Source organism: Meles meles, chromosome 18, assembly GCF_922984935.1.
Source record: "Meles meles chromosome 18, mMelMel3.1 paternal haplotype, whole genome shotgun sequence".
Taxonomy (NCBI): Eukaryota; Metazoa; Chordata; class Mammalia; order Carnivora; family Mustelidae; genus Meles; species Meles meles.
Window position 1 is genome coordinate 50,186,887 of NC_060083.1, and position 18,611 is coordinate 50,205,497.

The following is an 18,611-nucleotide window of genomic DNA, read 5'->3' on the forward strand; positions in this document are numbered from 1 at the left end:
TCTGATGGGGAAACACTAAAATTATTTTATTTTTAGCCCTGAACTATAATATTTTTTCAATATAAAAATCAATCCTGGGGCACCTGGGTGCCTCAGTGGGTTAAGCCGCTGCCTTCAGCTCAGGTCATGATCCCAGGGTCCTGGGATCGAGCCCCACATTGGGCTCTCTGCTCAGTGGGGAGCCTGCTTCCTCCTCTCTCTCTCTCTGCCTGCCTCTCCACCTACTTGTGATCTCTGTCAAAAAAATAAAATCTTTATTAAAAAAAAAAATCACTCCAGAGAATCAAAGAATTAAATTTTTATATTTGCATAAATTACTTTCTTCAACCTGCATTTGCCTTCTTTCTTTTCATCAGTTTGCTTGTTTCCACTGAGTATCTTTTTTATAATTCACCAAAATTTATGGATTTTTATACTTTTGTTCAATTTTATTTTTAAGTAATCTCTACACCCAACGTGGGGCTCAAACTCGCAACCCCAAGATCAAGAGTCGCACGCTCTACCTGCTGAGCCAGCCAGGCGACACTGGATTTTTATAGTCTAAAAACAAATGAACATGACTCTTCTAGAAGCCATGGAAAACGTGTATGCCACTTTTTAAGTGCTCTCTAATAAAATTCTTGTAAACTTCAAAAGCAGAACATAGATTATAAAAGCTGAAAAATGATTTCTATTGGACTAGGATACCAAAGAGTATGTAGTTCAACCCACAAACCAAGAAATAGCAGCAGCAGCTGCCACCACTGCCACCTATGACAATTTTCTTCTGCAAATTCTGTAATTCTTCGATACTTTTTCCATCAACAAATGAGGTCTATGTTCCTTCCCCTTGAATCTAGAATGAACTAACTTGCCTGTAGCCAATAAAATGTGGCAAGGACTTCCTAAATTACTCCAGAGAAGAAGATGTAGCTTTCACCTTATTCCTTGGACAACTCCTGCTGGTGGCCCGGGTCAGTTACACTAGCAGCATAACGGCCGTAGAAACACCATAAATTAGCCCACGCAGAGAGGCAATGTGGAGAGGCTCTCTGATGACCTGAAGAGATAAATCCCAGCTTGCCCCCAGCTATTCCAGTTTCAGACACCATGACAGACTCTGAGCCAAAACCATCCTTCCCAAACTCCTGATCTACAGAAACCATGAGACATAATAAAATTATTCTTTGTGTTTTAGGCCTCTAAGTTCTTTTTTTTTTTTTTTAAGATTTTATTTATTTATTTGGCAGAGAGAGAGATCACAAGTGGGCAGAGAGGCAGCCAGGAGATGGGGAGGAGCAGGCTCCCTGCTGAGCAGAGAGCCTGATGCGGGGCTCAATCCCTGGACACTGAGATCATGAGCCATCCAGGAGCCCCTAGGCCTCTAAGTTTTCCAGTAATTTTTTATGCAGCAATTCTAACAAGTCTTTATAGTAAATATGATAATTAGTTCAAGTAATTAGAGGGAGAGAAAGAATTTGTTTGGCAAACAATAAGGAAGAATTTTTCTGAGACCAGCTTTCATATACTTAGGAGACTTGAAAAAGCTATGTCACAATGCATAGTAAGTCACCTTCTTCTTGAACTTAACATAATTGCCTGACAGCCTCTCCAGATTTTTGCCCTGTATCATGATTCTCCTATGGCAAAAGAAATATACTTTGCATAAATATACTATGCATAAATATACTTACCAGGCCACCAAGCAGCCAACTCAGAGTCTTGCCTTATAATCCTTATAAATATAATAGCTATCTATTATGGGCCAAATCAATCCCTGACCTCTCTTCAACTAAAATGAGTGAGCCAATTATTGCAGAAGCATCAGAAGTGCCAAGCCAAGCAAAAATTACTAGATTTACTCTTTTGAACTAAGAATCACCATACATTACCACTAAGTAGGACAGACTTTTTAATTTATGTATCTTGGGATGCCTGGGTGGCTCAGTCAGTTAAGCACCTGCCTTCAGATCAGGTCATGATCCCAGGGTCCTGGGATGGAGTCTGAGTCAGGGAGCCTGCTTCTCCCTCTCCTTCTCCCTCTCCCTCTCCCTCTGTCACTCCCTCTGCTTGTGTTCTCTCTCTCTCCCTCTATTCCTCTTTCTGTCAAATAAATAAAATCTTTTTTTTTAAGATTTTATTTATTGGGGCACCTGGGTGGCTCAGTTGTTAAACGTCTGCCTTCAGCTCAGGTATGATCCCAGCATCTTGGCATCGAGCCCCACGTTGGGCTCCCTGCTCAGCCGGAAGCTTGCTTCTCTCCCTCTCCCAGTCCCCCTGCTCGTGTTCCCTCTCTCACTGTTTCTCTCTGTCAAATAAATAAAATCTTTTTTAAAAACTTATTTATTTGACAAAGAGAGAGAGAGCGCACAGGCACAAGCAGGGGGAATGGCAGGTAGGGGACAAGCAGGCCCTTATGTGGGGCTCAATCCCAGGACCGGAGATCACGACCTGAGCGGAAGGCTGACGCTCAATAAACTGAGCCACCCAGGCGCCACATAAATAAAGTCTTTTAAAAAATAATTTATGCACCTCATCCAGTTCTTTTTAAAACTTCTATTCATTTAATTAACAATATCTAATGAGCACCAGGGGTATGCAAATATGAGTAAGAGTCAGTTTATAGCTACAAAGGAGTTCACAGTGCTACGAGGAAAACATCAATATAACCCATGAATTTTTAAGCCAGCACGAAACACAGCACAGTGAAGTGTGCTAGGGCGCTGCAGGAGTATAAAAAAGGGTATGCTGGATGTTCTCTACTTGCTCCTCCAGAGCCATTCTCCACCCTTCACCCAGTGCTTAGTGCCCTAGGAGGCTGACTTGTATGGACCACACAACCTAGGCTCCCTTGCTGGGTTCAGTAAACAAGAAGCAACAGCAAGGGTCTCTCTGGGTTCCCGTAACTACTCTCTTCCTTTGCCCTTGCTGGCCCAAAGACAGTGCTAATCCCCAGGTGCTGCCCTGCTCCTGGGTGTATTCTCTAACCCTGTCCATTCATTGTAAGTGAATCCCTTCATGACGACCTCTTTCACCTATAGTGAGAATGCTACCTGCTTTCTATGAGCACTCCAGCTGCTAGAGAGAGATTAGCTACCTAAGCCTGGAGAAGTCTGGGAAGACTCCTTAAAAGAGATTATTCTTCAGCTATGCCTTCATTGGTGAGTCGATTAGGCAGGAAGAATAGGTAAGGAAGTAAAGTAAGGAAACAGCACTGGCAAAAAGTTGGGAGATATGGGAAAATGTGAAAAGCATAAGAAAATGTGAGGAGTTCAGGGTGGGGTGGGCTTATAGTTTGAGAAAGATGTGAGACATACCAACCAAACAATACATAGACCTCTCCTGCCTCCTGATTAGAACAAATTAGTCAAAAAAAGAGGGAGGGAAGAAGGAAGAAAAGAGGTAGAAATGCATCTCTTCATGAGATGGATGAGGCTTTATTTTCAACTGAGCGAATATCATTTATTGTAAATATTATAAATATTCTATTCCTATTTTGCATTTTTACAAACGCAAGTGCTAAGAAAACGTCTTCACATAAGTAGATGAAATGAAAGGAGTTTCATTACAGCAATGCCATCAAATCATTTTAATTCTCTGAGTTATACTTAAAAAAAAAACCCACCATAATCAACCATGATTTTTTTTAACTTTTTGGAAAATAATAGCATTTACTTGACATCTCTATTTTTTTATGAAAACTATCTTTAATGGTCAGGTAACAACTTTTTTTTTTTTTTTAAAGATTTTATTTATTTATTTGACAGAGAGAGAGATCACAAGTAGGCAGAGAGGCAGGCAGAGAGAGAGGAGGAAGCAGGCCCCCCGCGGAGCAGAGAGCCCAACGCGGGGCTCCATCCCAGGACCCTGAGATCATGACCCGAGCCGAAGGCAGCGGCTTAATCCACTGAGCCACCCAGGCGCCCCTGGTCAGGTAACAACTTTTTCACATCCTTCAACTGTTGGAAGATAAGGACTGCGGGGGGGGGGGGGGGGGGGGGGGGGCCCTCTGGGTGGCTTAGTCGGTTAAGCATCTGCCTTTGGCTCAGATCATGACCCCAGGGTCCTGGGACTGAGCCCTGCATCTATTCCGTGCTTAGCGGGGAGTCTGCTTCTCCCTCATGTGCCCCCCCACCCGCTCAGGCACACAATCGCTCTCTCCTGCAATCTACCCCACACCCCCATCTCCCTCTCTCTCAAATAAATAAAATCTTAAAAAAAAAAAAAAAAAAAAGTTAACCAAACTGGAAATCAGAAGAAATTTGAAATGTCATCACCAATCCCATTTTAAAGTACTAAAAAGATCGGTTTCCTACCTAAGCTTTCTTACCTACCTAAAAGAAAAAAGAAAAATTTGGGCCCCTGAGTGGCTCAGTCAGTTGACTGCCTTCGGTTCAGGCCATGATCCCGGAGTCCCAGGATTGAGTCCCACATAGGGCTCCCTGCTCAACAGGGAGTCTGCTTCTTCCTATGAACCTCCCCCTTCTCATGTGGGCTCTCTCTCATTTTCTCTCTCAAATAAAATCTTTTTAAAATTTCAAAACTAAAAAATAGGAAATTAAAATACAGAAGAATTCATATTTGTTTTCTTTTCTTTTTTTACAGTAAGCTGTACACCCAACATGGGGCTCAAACTCACAGCCCCAAGATCAAGAGTCACATGCTCCACTGAGCCAGCCTGGCGCCTCTAAAAGAATTCGTAATTCATTACAAAGGACTTCTGGTTCAACTAGCCTCGTTTCTATAGAGCTGGGATAGCTGTACCAATTGTTTCCTCAAAAATCTATTACTATTCTCTTCATAAGATTTAAGAAAAAACTTTCTCTGTCACTGGTTCAGAATACTTACAAAGTTGGGATCTGAACAGCAGATTATAAATGAGAGCACTTTGAAACTGTAGAGCACTGAAAAATGATCTCCCTAACATTGACAGGCTAGTTATATATGTGAATTTTCTAGGTGATGCTACAAAAACAGATCTTTTTGCAGTGATTATCAGACAGATCTTTACTTTGTTAAGAAGTAAATTTTGGGGGTGTCTGACTCAGCTACTGGCTCAGTCAATAGAACATGTGATTTTGATCTCCAGGTTCTAAGCTGGAGCCCTACATTGGGTATAGAGATTACTTAAAAATAAAATCTATCCCTCCCCTTTTTATTTGAGAGAGAGAGGGGGAGAGAGAACCTTGAGCAGGTTCCACACCCAGCATGAAGCCTGACGCGGGGCTCAAACTCACAACACTGAGATCATGATCCAACCCGACTAAGAGTCAGACACTTAACTGACTAAGCCACTCAGGTCCCCCAAAATAAAGTTTGGGGGAAAAAAAAGTAAGTTTTGCAGAGTATGGTAAGAATTCTATTTATGAAGTCAACTATTAACTTGATTGAATACTTCAGTCCTCTATGTTTATAACTTCCGTCAAAATTACTAAGGTAAAATGTCAATTAATTCAATAATGACATCGCAAAGACAGATCCTATTATTTGTTTCAAATGAAGCTGCGACATCTGTCACCCCATTGATCGCCAGGGTTGATTCGGCTGATCTGGCTGGCTAGGCGGGTGTCCCCTTCCTCCCTCACCGCTCTATGTGCGTCCCTCCCGAAGCTGCACGCTCGGTCGAAGAGGACGACCTTCCCCGATAGAGGAGAAGACCGTTCTTCGGTCAAGGGTATACGAGTAGCTGCGCTCCCCTGCTAGAACCTCCAAACAAGCTCTCAAATGAAGTCCTAAGGACAGGTAAACTTTTTTTTCAACTTCCTCATTTAAAAAAAAAATATTTATTTGAGAGAGAGAGCTTGCATACAAGAGAGCATGAGGGAGGGGACAGAGGGAGAGAGAGAATCCCAAGCAGACTCCCCACTGAAGGGCTTGATCTCACCACCCTGAGATCATAACCTGAGCTGAAATCAAGAGTTGGACCATTAAACCCACTGAACACCCAAGTACCCCCTCAATCACTCTTTTATTCACAAATACTTACTGAGCATATACTATGTATCAAGTATTACCTTAGGGATTTTGAATGTATCACATGTATCAAATGTCATCTCACTTTTCTTAAATTAAAAACATTTCCTCATCCTCTTCTTTTACAAAATTCCCAAAATTCAATTTTTAAAAAATTCAACTTTTTTGTAGTATTAAATTCATATGATTCTGAGTAATCTGACCAATCAACAACTTTTCTTTCTTCACTAGAGAAATAGTTCTATTTAAAGCCAGATGACATTAAGATCATATACAAAAATGAAAGAAGTAATTAGCTACTCATGTTTGCAATTTAATGAAAAGAATTTTTGTATCTTCTCCTATAACACATGTAGCTAATTACTTCTTTCATATAAGAAAGTTTACCCTAGGGTAAACTGAGTGGCTCAGTGGGTTAAAGCCTCTGCCTTCAGATCAGGTCATGGTCTCAGGATCCTGGGATCAAGTCCCGCATCAGGCTCTCTGCTCAGTAGCGAGCCTGCTTCCCCCTCTCACTCTGCCTGCCTCTCTGCCTACTTGTGATCTCTGTCAAATAAATAAATAAAATCTTAAAAAAGAAAAGAAAGTCTACCCTAAAATATGGATTTTCATTAAAAGCCAGTGTCACCTTTGATAATTCTAATCATAGTTCTAATTCTCCAACTCCATTTATTTCAAGTACACTCATTTAGACTTTTAGTTTTTAGTTTTACTGGTCTCAACACACTCCTGACATCTACCTGTGCAGAAATATCCCCACCTACTGACAAGAGGAGAAACTACGGGCTATTCTTGAACGTGCCAGCAAGCTACAGGGAAATGTATTAAGTCACTGAAGACTGGATTTGGATCTGAACAGTTTCACCACCTCCAAAACCTTAAGCTAATCAAACTGTTCTCCAAAGCTCTTCTATTTTTCACCAAAAGTAAGGGGAGAGGAGAGAACACAGTTAATTGTCTAAGTATCTGTTATATGAGTTAATGATGAAAATTATAATGCAGTAGCTTATCTAACTATAATAATTATTTAAGATACACTGGGTACCCCCAAAATATACATTTGTCCCTATTTTATAAGACATGATATCAATTAAACAGATACCTATATGAATCTCTATTAATGTTGTACTTGCTCCTATAAATAACAGCATATAATTGGTTATAACTAACATTTAAAAGTCTTTGATCAAAAATGACAAAATACATTAACATAATACTTTACAGCTCAAAAAGCACTTATCACATACATTATTTCTTGTCCAGCCGTTATTTCTTATCCAGACAGATAATACTGTCATTTTAAGCATCCACTTAAAACTAAAAGCGCACCCACCAAGAAAGTAAGTGATATACTTAAAGGGACAAAGTTTACCATGGCCTAACTAAGACCTGAACCTAAATTTTCTGCAAGTTCTATATTCTTTCCACAACATCCCAACTTCCTCCCCACAAATTATCAAGTATACTTTACACAGTAAATAAGATCTACATTACAGATGTCCGTTTTGTGACAGTTCCTAGGAATGTACTATGGTCAAATAAAAAACTCTGCTTAAGAGAGCCTGTGTGGCTCGGTTGGTTGAGCGACTGACTCGTGGTTTCAGCCCAGGACATGATGTCAGGGTCATGAGATCAAGCCCCATGCTGAGCTCCCTGTGGGGCTCCACACTTGGCCTGGAATCTGCTTGAGATTTTCTCTCCCTCTCTGCCCCTCCCTCTGCCCATGCTCACAGGTGCATGAGCACACACATGCGTACAGTCTCTCTCTCTCTCAAATTAAAAAAAAAAACAACAAAACACAACATCAGGGCGCCTGGGTGGCTCAGTTGGTTAAATGTCTGCCTTCGGCTCGAATCATGATCCCAGTGCCCTGGGACTGAGCCCTGCATCGGGCTCCCTGCTCAGTGGGGAGCCTACTTCTCCCTTCCCCACTCTCCCTGCTTGTGCTTGCTCTCTTTCAAATAAATAAAAAATAAAAAATAAATTTTTTTAAAAATCTTTAAAAAAAAAAAGTCTGGGGCATGCGGGCGGTAAGGTCCGTTAAACATTGACCCTCCTGTTCATACTATCTCTCTCTCTCAAATAAATAGTCTGCTTAGATTTTTTTGATTTAAGATTTTATTTAACAGAGATCACAAGTAGGCAGAGAGGCAGGCAGAGAACTAGAGGAAGGGAAGCAGACTCCCTGCTGAGCAGAGAGCCTGCCAGGGGCTCCAGACTCCAGCTCCATAGAGGACCCTGGGATCATGACCTGAGATGAAGGCAAAGGCTTTAACCCACTGAGCCACCCAGGTGCCCCAGTCTGCTTAGATTTTAATAAAATTGACTTTCTCCCTTTGTCTTATAGAAAATACATGCTCATAATATAAAATAACACAACTAAAAAATACCTATACCCCAACACACATTTAACAATTACAGTATATCCTTTCCTTTCTACTGCCACATTTTACATATGTTTATTCTTTTTATCCCACCTTTTCCCAAAAATGATCTGAGGGAGCTGAAAGCTAGTAAACAGGCAAACCTTATTAACTTATACTTGCTGCAATCCACTTTCATCAGTAAGAGATAAAAATAATAAATTTTTTTAAAGGTCCGTAATAGAAATTTTCAGAAGAAAAATAGAGACCCCCCAATCCAGGTTTATTCTGATCTCCTGTACTTCCATTCATGGTACTATACATCATTGTTAATCAATGTCTACATATGTCAAGAAATTGATAAGTATTTATTGGCTGAATAAATGAAATAATGGCTCCAAAGCATTAAAAAAATCTTAAATCATTACAGGATCCTAAATTAAAGATTCAATTATGCTTATTAAACTTATCAAAATGTTTATGAAAAGCTTTTTAATCATTGTTTGAAATCAGAAGACTTATGTTAAAGCTACAGTTATCAAGCAAGTGTGGCTTATAAGCGATAAACTTATAATGGATAGAATTATAGCTTAAAGGAACAGAACGGAGTCCAGAAATAGAACTAACTACATGTATATTGTCAACTGATTTTTCAGCCAATGTACCAAGACAATGCCATGGAAGAAACAAAAGCATGTGAACAAATAGTGCTAGGAAAATCAGATACCCATATGGGGACGGAAAAAAAAAGAAACAAAAACAAACCTTAACCCTTACTTCTCAACCTATATTAAAAAATTAACTAGAACAGTCATAGATGTACATGAAAAGCTAAAACTATAACAAAGAAGAAAACATGGGAGAAAACTTTTAGAGCTGTGGATTAAGAAAAGATTATCTTAGGACATAAGCAGCATGAATCATAAATGAAAGACTAATGAACTGGGCTAAATCAAACTTCAAAACTTCAGCTTTTTGAAACACTATTGGGGGGAAGCCCCAAATTAGAAGAAAGCAACTGCAAAACACATATCTGATAAAGGACTTGTATCCAGAACACAAAAAGAAATCTCAAAACTTGATAATAAAAAAATAATTTAAATTATGATCAAACTATTTGAACAGATATTCACCAAAGATACACAGATGGCAACTAAGACCATGAGAAGATGCTTAACACTGTAGGACAATAAGGGAATTAAAATTAAAGCTATAATGAGAGATCACTACACACCAATTAGAATGGCTAAAACCCAAGATGGCAACAGCAAGTGTTCAAGCTTCAAGTGTTAGCTTGGACTGGGAACAACTGGAACTCTTGCTGGTAGAAATGCAGAACGGTACAACTTTGAAAAACACTTTAGCAGATATTTTTAAAGTTAAACACATATTTACATATTTACCATATGACAACAATCTAATCATTTACCCAAGTGAAATAAAAACATGTTCCCACAAAGAGAGGTATACTCGAATGTTCACAGCAGTTTTATTTGTAATGGCTAAAAACTGGAAAGAACAAATGTCTGTGGATATTTGTGACTTGATAAACAAAATGGAGCTTATGTGTACAATGCAATATTCCCCAGGAATAAGGAACAAACAACTGATACACCAAATAGATCTCAAAGGCACTATGCTGAGTGAAAGAAGACTAGCCCAGAAGACTACATACTGTACAATTCCATTTACTTAAAATTCTAGAAAAGGCAAAACCATTGTGATAGAAAGTAAAGTAAAGGGTGCCTGGGTGCTCAGTGGGTTAAGCCTCTGCCTTTGGCTCAGGTCATGATCCCAGGGTCCTGGGATGGAGCCCCACATCGGGCTCTCCGCCTGGCAGGGAGCCTGCCTCCCCCTCTCTCTCTGCCTGCCTCTCTGCCTACCTGTGATCTCTGTCAAATAAATCAATAATATGTTTAAACAAAAAAAAAAAAAAAAAAAAGAAGTAAAATAGAGTTGCCAAGGACTGGGGATGGGAGAAGGAGAATGGCTGTTAAGGGGCATTAGGAAACTTTCTGGGAAAAAAGAAATAACCTTTGTGCAATCATCTATGTAGTAATTCCTACCTAACATTTTAGGTATTATTAGATTCATTATCACCAGGATTTTTTAATTTTTTTTTTATTTATTTGACAGAGAGAAATCACAACTAGGCAGAGAGGCAGGCGGAGAGAGAGGAAACAGGCTTCCTGCAGAGCAGAAAGCCCCATGTGGGGCTCGATCCCAGGACCCCAGGATCATGACCTGAGCCGAAGGCAGAGGCTTTAACCCACTGAGCCACCCAGGCGCCCCTAGATTCATTATCACCAGGATTTATCTTAAAACTTAAAAAAACAACATATATAAAAACAAATATATAAATATATAAAATATATAAAAAAACAAATAAATAAAACTTAAGTTTTATGTCTGCTGTCAATTTTTAGTAAGAGACCAAACTGCTAAACTTAAGATACTATATGTCAATACTTCTTAGTATATCAAATGTGGTTTTTAAAAAAGTACTCTATGCCTTCAGAAATTATTCTAAAACTAACATGTTGCGGGGCGCCTGGGTGGCTCAGTGGGTTAAAGCCTCTGCCTTTGGCTCCGGTCATGATCCTAGAGTCCTGGGATCGAGCCCCACATCGGGCTCTCTGCTCCGCGGGGAGCCTGCTTCCTCCTCTCTCTCTGCCTGCCTCTCTGCCTAGTTGTGATTTCTCTCTGTCAAATAAATAAAATATTTAAAAAATAATAATAAAAATAAAACTAACATGAAGTTCCTCACTTTCTTAAACTAATTATACTTTAGTGGAAAAATCCAAAAGAAGAGAAATTTTTTTAATGTAAACATTCAACTACAAAAAATGCCAAAAACTGATACCTGGAAAACTAGCATCAAGTGAAATACTAGCAGGATTAGCATTCAACAAAATTGCTCCAATCAAGCAAAATTACCTAGTGCTGCATTTCTAAACACAAGCAATAACTAAGATTAGAAAATACAATGAAAATGTCACAAGTATAAATTAGCTGGAATTACATCAAAACAGAAAATTAGGGGCGCCTGGGTGGCTCCTCCCACACAGTGTCTGCCTCCCACACAGGTCATGATCCCATAGTTCCTGGGATCAAGTCTTTCATCAGGCTCCCTGCTCTTCAGGGAGGGGAGTCTGCTTCTCCCTCTCTCTCTGCTTCCCTGCTCATGCACGCACACGTACGCTCACTCTCTCAAATAAATAAATAAAATTTTTTAAAAAAAGGTAGAAAATCATTGGACTATCCTGAGCAATACAGACAAAGGCTTAAATAAAAGTAAAATCATAGTGTGCTTCTAGGAGGAAAAATTTAATACACTTGAATGCCTCTTTCTCCCAAAGTAAGGTGCTTCTAATTACAATTCCAAAGACAATTCTTCTCAAACTTAACAAGTTTAGGGATTCCCTGGGTGGCTCAGTCGGTTGAGCGGCTTGCCTTCGGCTCAGGTCATGATCCTGGGGTCCTGGGACTGAGTCCTGCATGGGGCTCCTTTGCTCTGCAGGGAGCCTGCTTGTCCCTCTGCCTGCCGCTCCCCCTTAGCTTGTGCACCTGTGCCTGCGTTCTCTCTCTCTAGCAAATAAAGAAAATGTTAAAAAAAAAACTTAACAAGTTTTAATATTTGTGTGGAAGGGCAAATAAGCTAAAATAGCAAAACAGAATGTCCATCACAATGAGCTTATTAAACTGACTTATAAAGCTACAGTAATGAAGAGTGTAGTACTGAACAAGATAATAGAACTCTATTATAACTAATTTAACATAACTAAAAAGATCTCCCATCACTGTGGAAAGGAAGAATGGGTTGGTTAATCAAGAATGATGAGACTACTAAGTAGAAACTGGGGGAGAAGTATCTACTTAAACGATTTTTAAGAAACACTAAAATAAAATGTACTTAAATATTTACTAAGCCTCTTAAAGAAAAAGGCCAAGTAATAGAATAAGAAAAACAAAAGTTGAATAGATTTGATTCCTAAAACAACAATTTCTGATGTCCAAAAATGGTCAAAAATTAAAAGTCAAATAAAAGACTGGGGAAAACATTTGTAGCAAATCTAACAACAGATTAACATTTTTAATTCTCAGGCAGATCAATAAGAAAAACACAGAGGCCCTAACAGATAAGTAGGACAAGGCCAAACAAGTCAACAGAAAGAAATATCACTAATAAACAGGAAAATATTCAACTTCACAAGTAAATGTTTAAATCCTATATTCTATGATATTAGCAAAAAATTTTAAACCAAGACCCAGTGCTTCTAACAGGAGAGTAAAAAGGTACACTTATTTATTCATTGCTGCCCTGAATAGGCACAATTCTTATAGGAAGCAGCCTGAGGAAAAATTAATAAAGAACGTAAAAAAGATCCACACTCAATAATGCAGTAGCACTCTTCTTTTTTAAAAAGATTTATTTATTTTAGAGAGAGGAGAGAGAGAGCATGTAAGCAAAGAGAGGGACAGAGGAGAGAGAGAGACTCCTCTAGCAGATTTCCGGCTGCACACGGAGCTGGACTCAGAGCTCCATCCTAGGTCTCTGAGATCATGATCTGAGCCAATCAAGAGTCAGAAGCTTAACTGACTGAGCCATCCAGGTGCCCCTAAAATAGCACTCTTTCTATGCAAATATTCTAGAAAAGTAATCCTTTTTAAAAAGTTATATCTACACCAAGAAGTTTACAGCAATTATCTGTATTAAAAAATTTAGAAATACAAGTTATAACAACAAAAAAAGTAAGAACAATGGTTGTTATGTAGTATCCTCTTAACTGGTTGTCCTAAAATCAGTCTTCCCAGTTCCCATCCCAGTCCATCCTCCCTACTGCCCCAAGATTGTTTCTAAACTTCAAAGATATCAAAGCTAAAAATCCTTCAATGATTCCCACCACCTTAAAAAAAGAAAAAGAATCTAACGGCAAAACATAAAAAGTTCCAAATTGGGTTGGTCCCTGTCTAGCTTCATCTTCTCGCCATTCATATCTAGCACATTAGGTACAAAGAATACATATAGAACTACAAAGAAGTACTTCTAAATCTCCAGCATTCATTCAACAAAATGCCCAAACGCCTTAATTTATGCTAAAACAAAGATTCTGGCTTCCTAGAGCTTACAACATAGAAACAATAAATAACCTTCATTAAGTTAGGTCTGATACCAGAGGAAGAGTCTCTTAGTCACAGAGGAAAGGCCAACGCAGGTCAAGGAAAGTTCTAGGGATAAGGGTAATTCTTATGATAAACCTTAAAAGATGAGCAAGAATCTCAAGGGGCAAGGGTAATTCCAAATAAGTGGAATGTATTTATTTAATTATTCTACGCAAAATCTTAGACATTTTAACAAGCTCTCTAATTTGAAGTTCTGACATTTACTTAACCTCCCCCAATTTTTTCCTACCTCCTGGAGCTACTGTGAGAACTAAGAGTGATAATAAATACAAACTTAACACAGTGTCTGGCACTTAATAAACCTTCAAAATCTGTCAGTCATACAGAAACACACAACAATGCTGATTACAACAGTGCATTTCAAGGGTTCAGCGTCCTTATAACAGAGAAAGTAACAGTAAACAAAACGACAGCAAAAAGACAAAAAGCAGTAAAAATGGGGTGAAACCACTATCACCACATAGCCAAACAATTTTCTCTATACACCATGATGATATCCTTATACTACACACTACAATCGACAGTAATTTATATTCATAATGATACCGAATAATAAATAAAATATTAAGTTCTGTTAGATGTGGTCTATTTGGAAAAAAAAACAGGACATAGTACATCTTTAAAAGTCTTCAAAATCTTTAACAGACATCAAAAATGTCTACAATAAAAATCCTCTGTGCCTAAAGTGTGGCCTTTTGTTTACCTTGAAAATTGGTTTTATGCTAAATATGCTAAATGGTAAGGAAAATAAGTGACATGGTAGTATATGATAGTTACAGTTCAACCAATAGGAAAAAAGTAAAATCCATGATTAAAACACACACACCCACACACCCTTTACTCACCAATGAAAACCAAACTACATGAAGAACCTAACCAGGTTCCCCTGCATGTCTGAATGTTACACTAGAAGAGGCAAAACAAAAGGAAGGGGCTTAAGCCACATTAGCTTCCTCCTCAAAACCAAGAAAGTAAAATGAATTGGGGATATTCAAATCGCTAATGCCACTACTTAGAAACCTGTGAGATATAATCGAGCTGTAATTTTTAAAGCTTTGAATCAATAAGATACACAGTAAAACACTAAGGTAACCGGCATATCTAAAGTGGGGCTTTTAAAGTTGATTTTCGTTTAGCTTTAGACAAGGTTAATCTCATTACTGCCAAGGGTTTTATAAATAAATAATATGAGGAACAGCATACAAAAACGTTAGGTTACAAAAAGATCTGCAATAAATCTTCTGGAGAAGTAATCAGTTATTTCTCCATATCTAAGAAATTTAAATATCAGAAATTTTACTAAACAGCTTTTTCAAATCTTTGGTTTTTAAAAACAATAATGAGAGCGCCTGGGTAGCTCATTTGGTTGAGCGACTGCCTTCAGCTCAGGTCATGATCCCCGACTTCCAGGATCGAGTCCCGCATCGGGCTCCCAGCTCCTTGGGGAGTCTGCTTCTCCCTCTGACCTTCTCCTCTCTCATGCTCTCTCTCACTCATTCTCTCTCAAATAAATAAATAAAATCTTTAAAATTTTTTTTCTTAAATAAATAAATAAAAATAAAAACAATGATATAAAAAATTACCCCATTTTTTTACTGTAACCAAATACAAAGAATATTTTCTATCCAAAGCATTGTAAGAAAAGTCTGTATCAGATATTCATAAGTATAATGTATACAAAGTTTATAATCAATTCCCTACAAAAATAACAGTTGAAACTGAAAACTTTACCCTATAGCCTATTTTAATGATTAAGTGTTAATGTGTCATAAGACAATCAAAGTACTCGATGGACCAAATCAGATTTTAACACCAATGGCCTGCGGAATCTCAAATGTGGGATTAAATTAATCCTGCCTCCCTAGCATTAAAAATACCAAGCAGTTCAATAGGCGATTGTGAGCTAAGGAATAATATGTGGAAAAGCCTAATATCTGTTGTGGGAAGAGACCTCATGGCTCAAATATTTCTTCTTCTTCAGTCTGTGTGTGTGAGTGTGTGTGTGTGTGTGTGTGTGTGCACGCGCGGGTAAGCGTGTGCGATCATGCAAGAATTATTTATACCTTTTGGTAAGGGGGCAACTCTATGTTAAAGATATAACTGAGTACAGTTCATAAAGCACCATGGAATCAAAGACACTATAAATTTAAAATATTAGTATGGTGCTGACTTAAAGCAAAGAACAATAATTTTAAAGCATCTTACAGCCCAAGTGTATTATAAACCAAATAAAAATTCACTGTGGGATGTGCCTTTTTTTTTTTTTAAGTGATTTTCCTCTATTATAGAACCCGGATCTAAATGAACTGTTAAACACTTAGTCTAAAGGTATGCCAAACATTTCTTAAGGTCTTAACAAAGAATCAACTTCTTTTTTTTTTTTTTTTTAAACAAAACGAGGCCTAGGTTAAATATTTTATTTGGCTTCTCAAGATGGACTGAAAAGTTGGGCACTAGCTCCAGACCAATTCCTGGACGCACATCAAACACAGCCCTGTCATTTATCCAGTCAGTCAAAACAATCTTTTCCATCTAACCCTTTAATGTTTATGTCCTAAAAAGCTGCTAATTGAATCCAGCTCTTGAAATCTATTTGTTAAAATCTATACCATCTAATTTGTAAATGGACAAAAATGAAAAAATATAAGTTACTTTCCTGGCAAAACAGAATAGAAGCCACCAAATGTAACCAAAAAGGAGAGGGCAATGTTTTTTAATATCTGAATAGTTTTTTCTTAAAATATGACAGAGACAAATACTCAATGGTTTTAAAAAATTGAGAGTACCTCAAACTGTTTTTACAATTAAGGGGACAAAGTGTATTTAATATTCCTCAGAAAAATCTAAAAATACAAAACTCACTCTATAAATTTAGTCCAGTGTTCCCTCTCCCCTACCCCAAAAAGAAGTGTCATCTTTTCTCCTAAGTTTACTCATGAATTTTTATAATGTATCATAGGATGTAAGGAAACCACAAATAAACACTTTAAGACCTACTGAGTCACACTAAAAACTTCAAATTCGTTATATCTGCAAAAAAAAAAAAAAAAAAAAAAAAATTTGTTTTCTCCCTCATTTTCTCATTATGCACATAGCCCAGAAGGAAGTAAATGACCAAAAGCCTATTTCTGATGCTTTTTGCACACTTGGAATCACAGATTCTTTCCATGATCACTGCCACAGGACTGATTGCTGAGAGGAACATCAGTAGGTAATTCTAAAGCAACAAAGATCCCTTATAAAGGTTCCCTAAGAAAACAAGGAAACTGAATAGGGGCCATGTTGTTGGGGGGGGGAGTCCCCAATCCTGGTTTTCCATTAAGAACCACTCAGTTCATCATTCCTGCTATTTTCCCCAAGGAGTTTTCCCCAGTTAAAACTGTCAAAAAAAGTCGTATTTCTAAAATCACAGCCAATTTATAGTCAGGCTAATTTCTCAAATACCAAATTCACTTTTTTATCTCTAAAGTTCAGCCAGTGGACTGGGACGTGACACACAAGCATTCAATTACAAAATTAGTCCATATAAATCTCATCGTCTAGTGTAAACATAATCACAGTTTATTCTCACACGCGCGTGCGCACACAGATACACACAGAACCTCTAAGGAAAATCATCTTTCTTAACATACACCCCAACAACGACTTGGATAATTTAATAGTGAACGGTGACACGAGAATAACTACAGGGATTTCAACTCCACTTTTCAAACCAAAAACAATTTGCCCTTAAAATAGAATGTCCTTAAAACGACCATGCAAGAATACCAAACATGACACTGTGTAAGCAAAATGTACCTGTAATGTTAAAGACTGAATGCACTTGGATTCATAAACACTTTGTGAGAGAAGCCTTCTCCCTAGCAACCCCTCCATACATTCTTTTCCATTTAGAAAAGGAGGTGAGAAAAAACTTCCCTTGCAAGTTTGTATGAGCACATACTTAGAAATGTACCCAAAAAAAAAAAAAAAAAAAAAAAAAAAAGTGTTCTTAAAGCAGGTCTAGAGTTAGAAGTGAGACACAAGTTCTGCGGCCTACAAGGAACAACCCCAAACATGCTACCCTACAATCAAACACTTCCAAAACACAGAGTGTACAATGAGCCGGAGTCGTCGGACCAGGAGGACACACCGGAAAAATCCACCCTGGTCTCCTCCCCTCCCGAAGACATGCGTTTCAGGTGTGTGGCACCGGCTGCTGTGGCTGGCGGCCGAGAATGAAGGTTTTTGCACGCGGGCATAAGTGGGCGAACAAGTTAAGAAGCCGGGAACACACAGACACACACACACACACACACCCTCCCGTTAAGCGCTCCATCTTTAAGGAGTGTTTACTGCGCGCAGTCAGCGGTTGGATTCAATAATCCCCGCCGCAGGAGCTCTTCATCCCCTCGAAGACCCCACCTGGGCACTAGCCCAGGGGCCGCTCCCCGAGGCCCCGGAGTGAGTCCTGCTCCTGGCAAAGGCTTTCCGACCTCAAATCCGCCTGCGAGTCCAACCGGGGCAGCCCTCCCCGCAACAAAAGACCCCCGAGCCACCGTCGGCTTTTTCAAGAATTTCCCAACAAGGGCGAGTGGTTTTGCCATTACTCCCCCTCTGAACTAGGCCTTCCCACGTCCCCGACCCCTAACTCATCATTGATCCCGATCCTGGCCCTTCCCAAGGCCACAGGCATCCCCTCCAGCTCGCCCACCTCGCGGCTGCCCCAGCCCACCTCCCAACGCCCCCCTCACCTGTCAGGCGCAGCTTGACGGGCCCGTTCCTCCGGCCTCCGGGATTAGACATGTCCCCGGCGGCGGGGGCGGCGACGGCGGCGGCGGCGGCGCGGCTGCGGCCGCGGCGCGGGGCCCGGGGCCGGCGGGCGGGCGGGGCGGGGGCGAAGGCTAAGCGTGGCGGAGTCACCACAGCGGCCGGGGCTGGGGCCCGAGCAGCCGGCGCCACGGCCGCCACGGCCGGAGGGTCCCGGATGTGCTGAGCGTCGTCGCCATGAGCCGCGGAGGGAGCGGGACGCCGAGCTCCCCCCTCCTCCTACTTCTCCTTCCTCGGCCCGGGCCGCACAACAAAGCGGCAGCCGCGGCCGACCGCGCCGCCTCCGCCCGCGCCCGCGCCCCC

General features: G+C 39.8%; 1 protein-coding gene across 1 annotated transcript in view; it reads right to left on the reverse strand.

Annotated features, from left to right (window-relative positions):
- SMURF2 (SMAD specific E3 ubiquitin protein ligase 2) overlaps positions 1-18,347 on the reverse strand; it is a 118,723-nt gene extending 100,376 nt beyond the window's left edge. Inside the window, exon 1 of the mRNA XM_045985965.1 lies at positions 18,233-18,347. Coding sequence (XP_045841921.1) covers positions 18,233-18,284 — 52 coding nt within the window. The 5' untranslated portion in view covers positions 18,285-18,347. The remainder of the gene's footprint in view (positions 1-18,232) is intronic.
- Between the last annotated feature and the right edge of the window lie 264 nt (positions 18,348-18,611).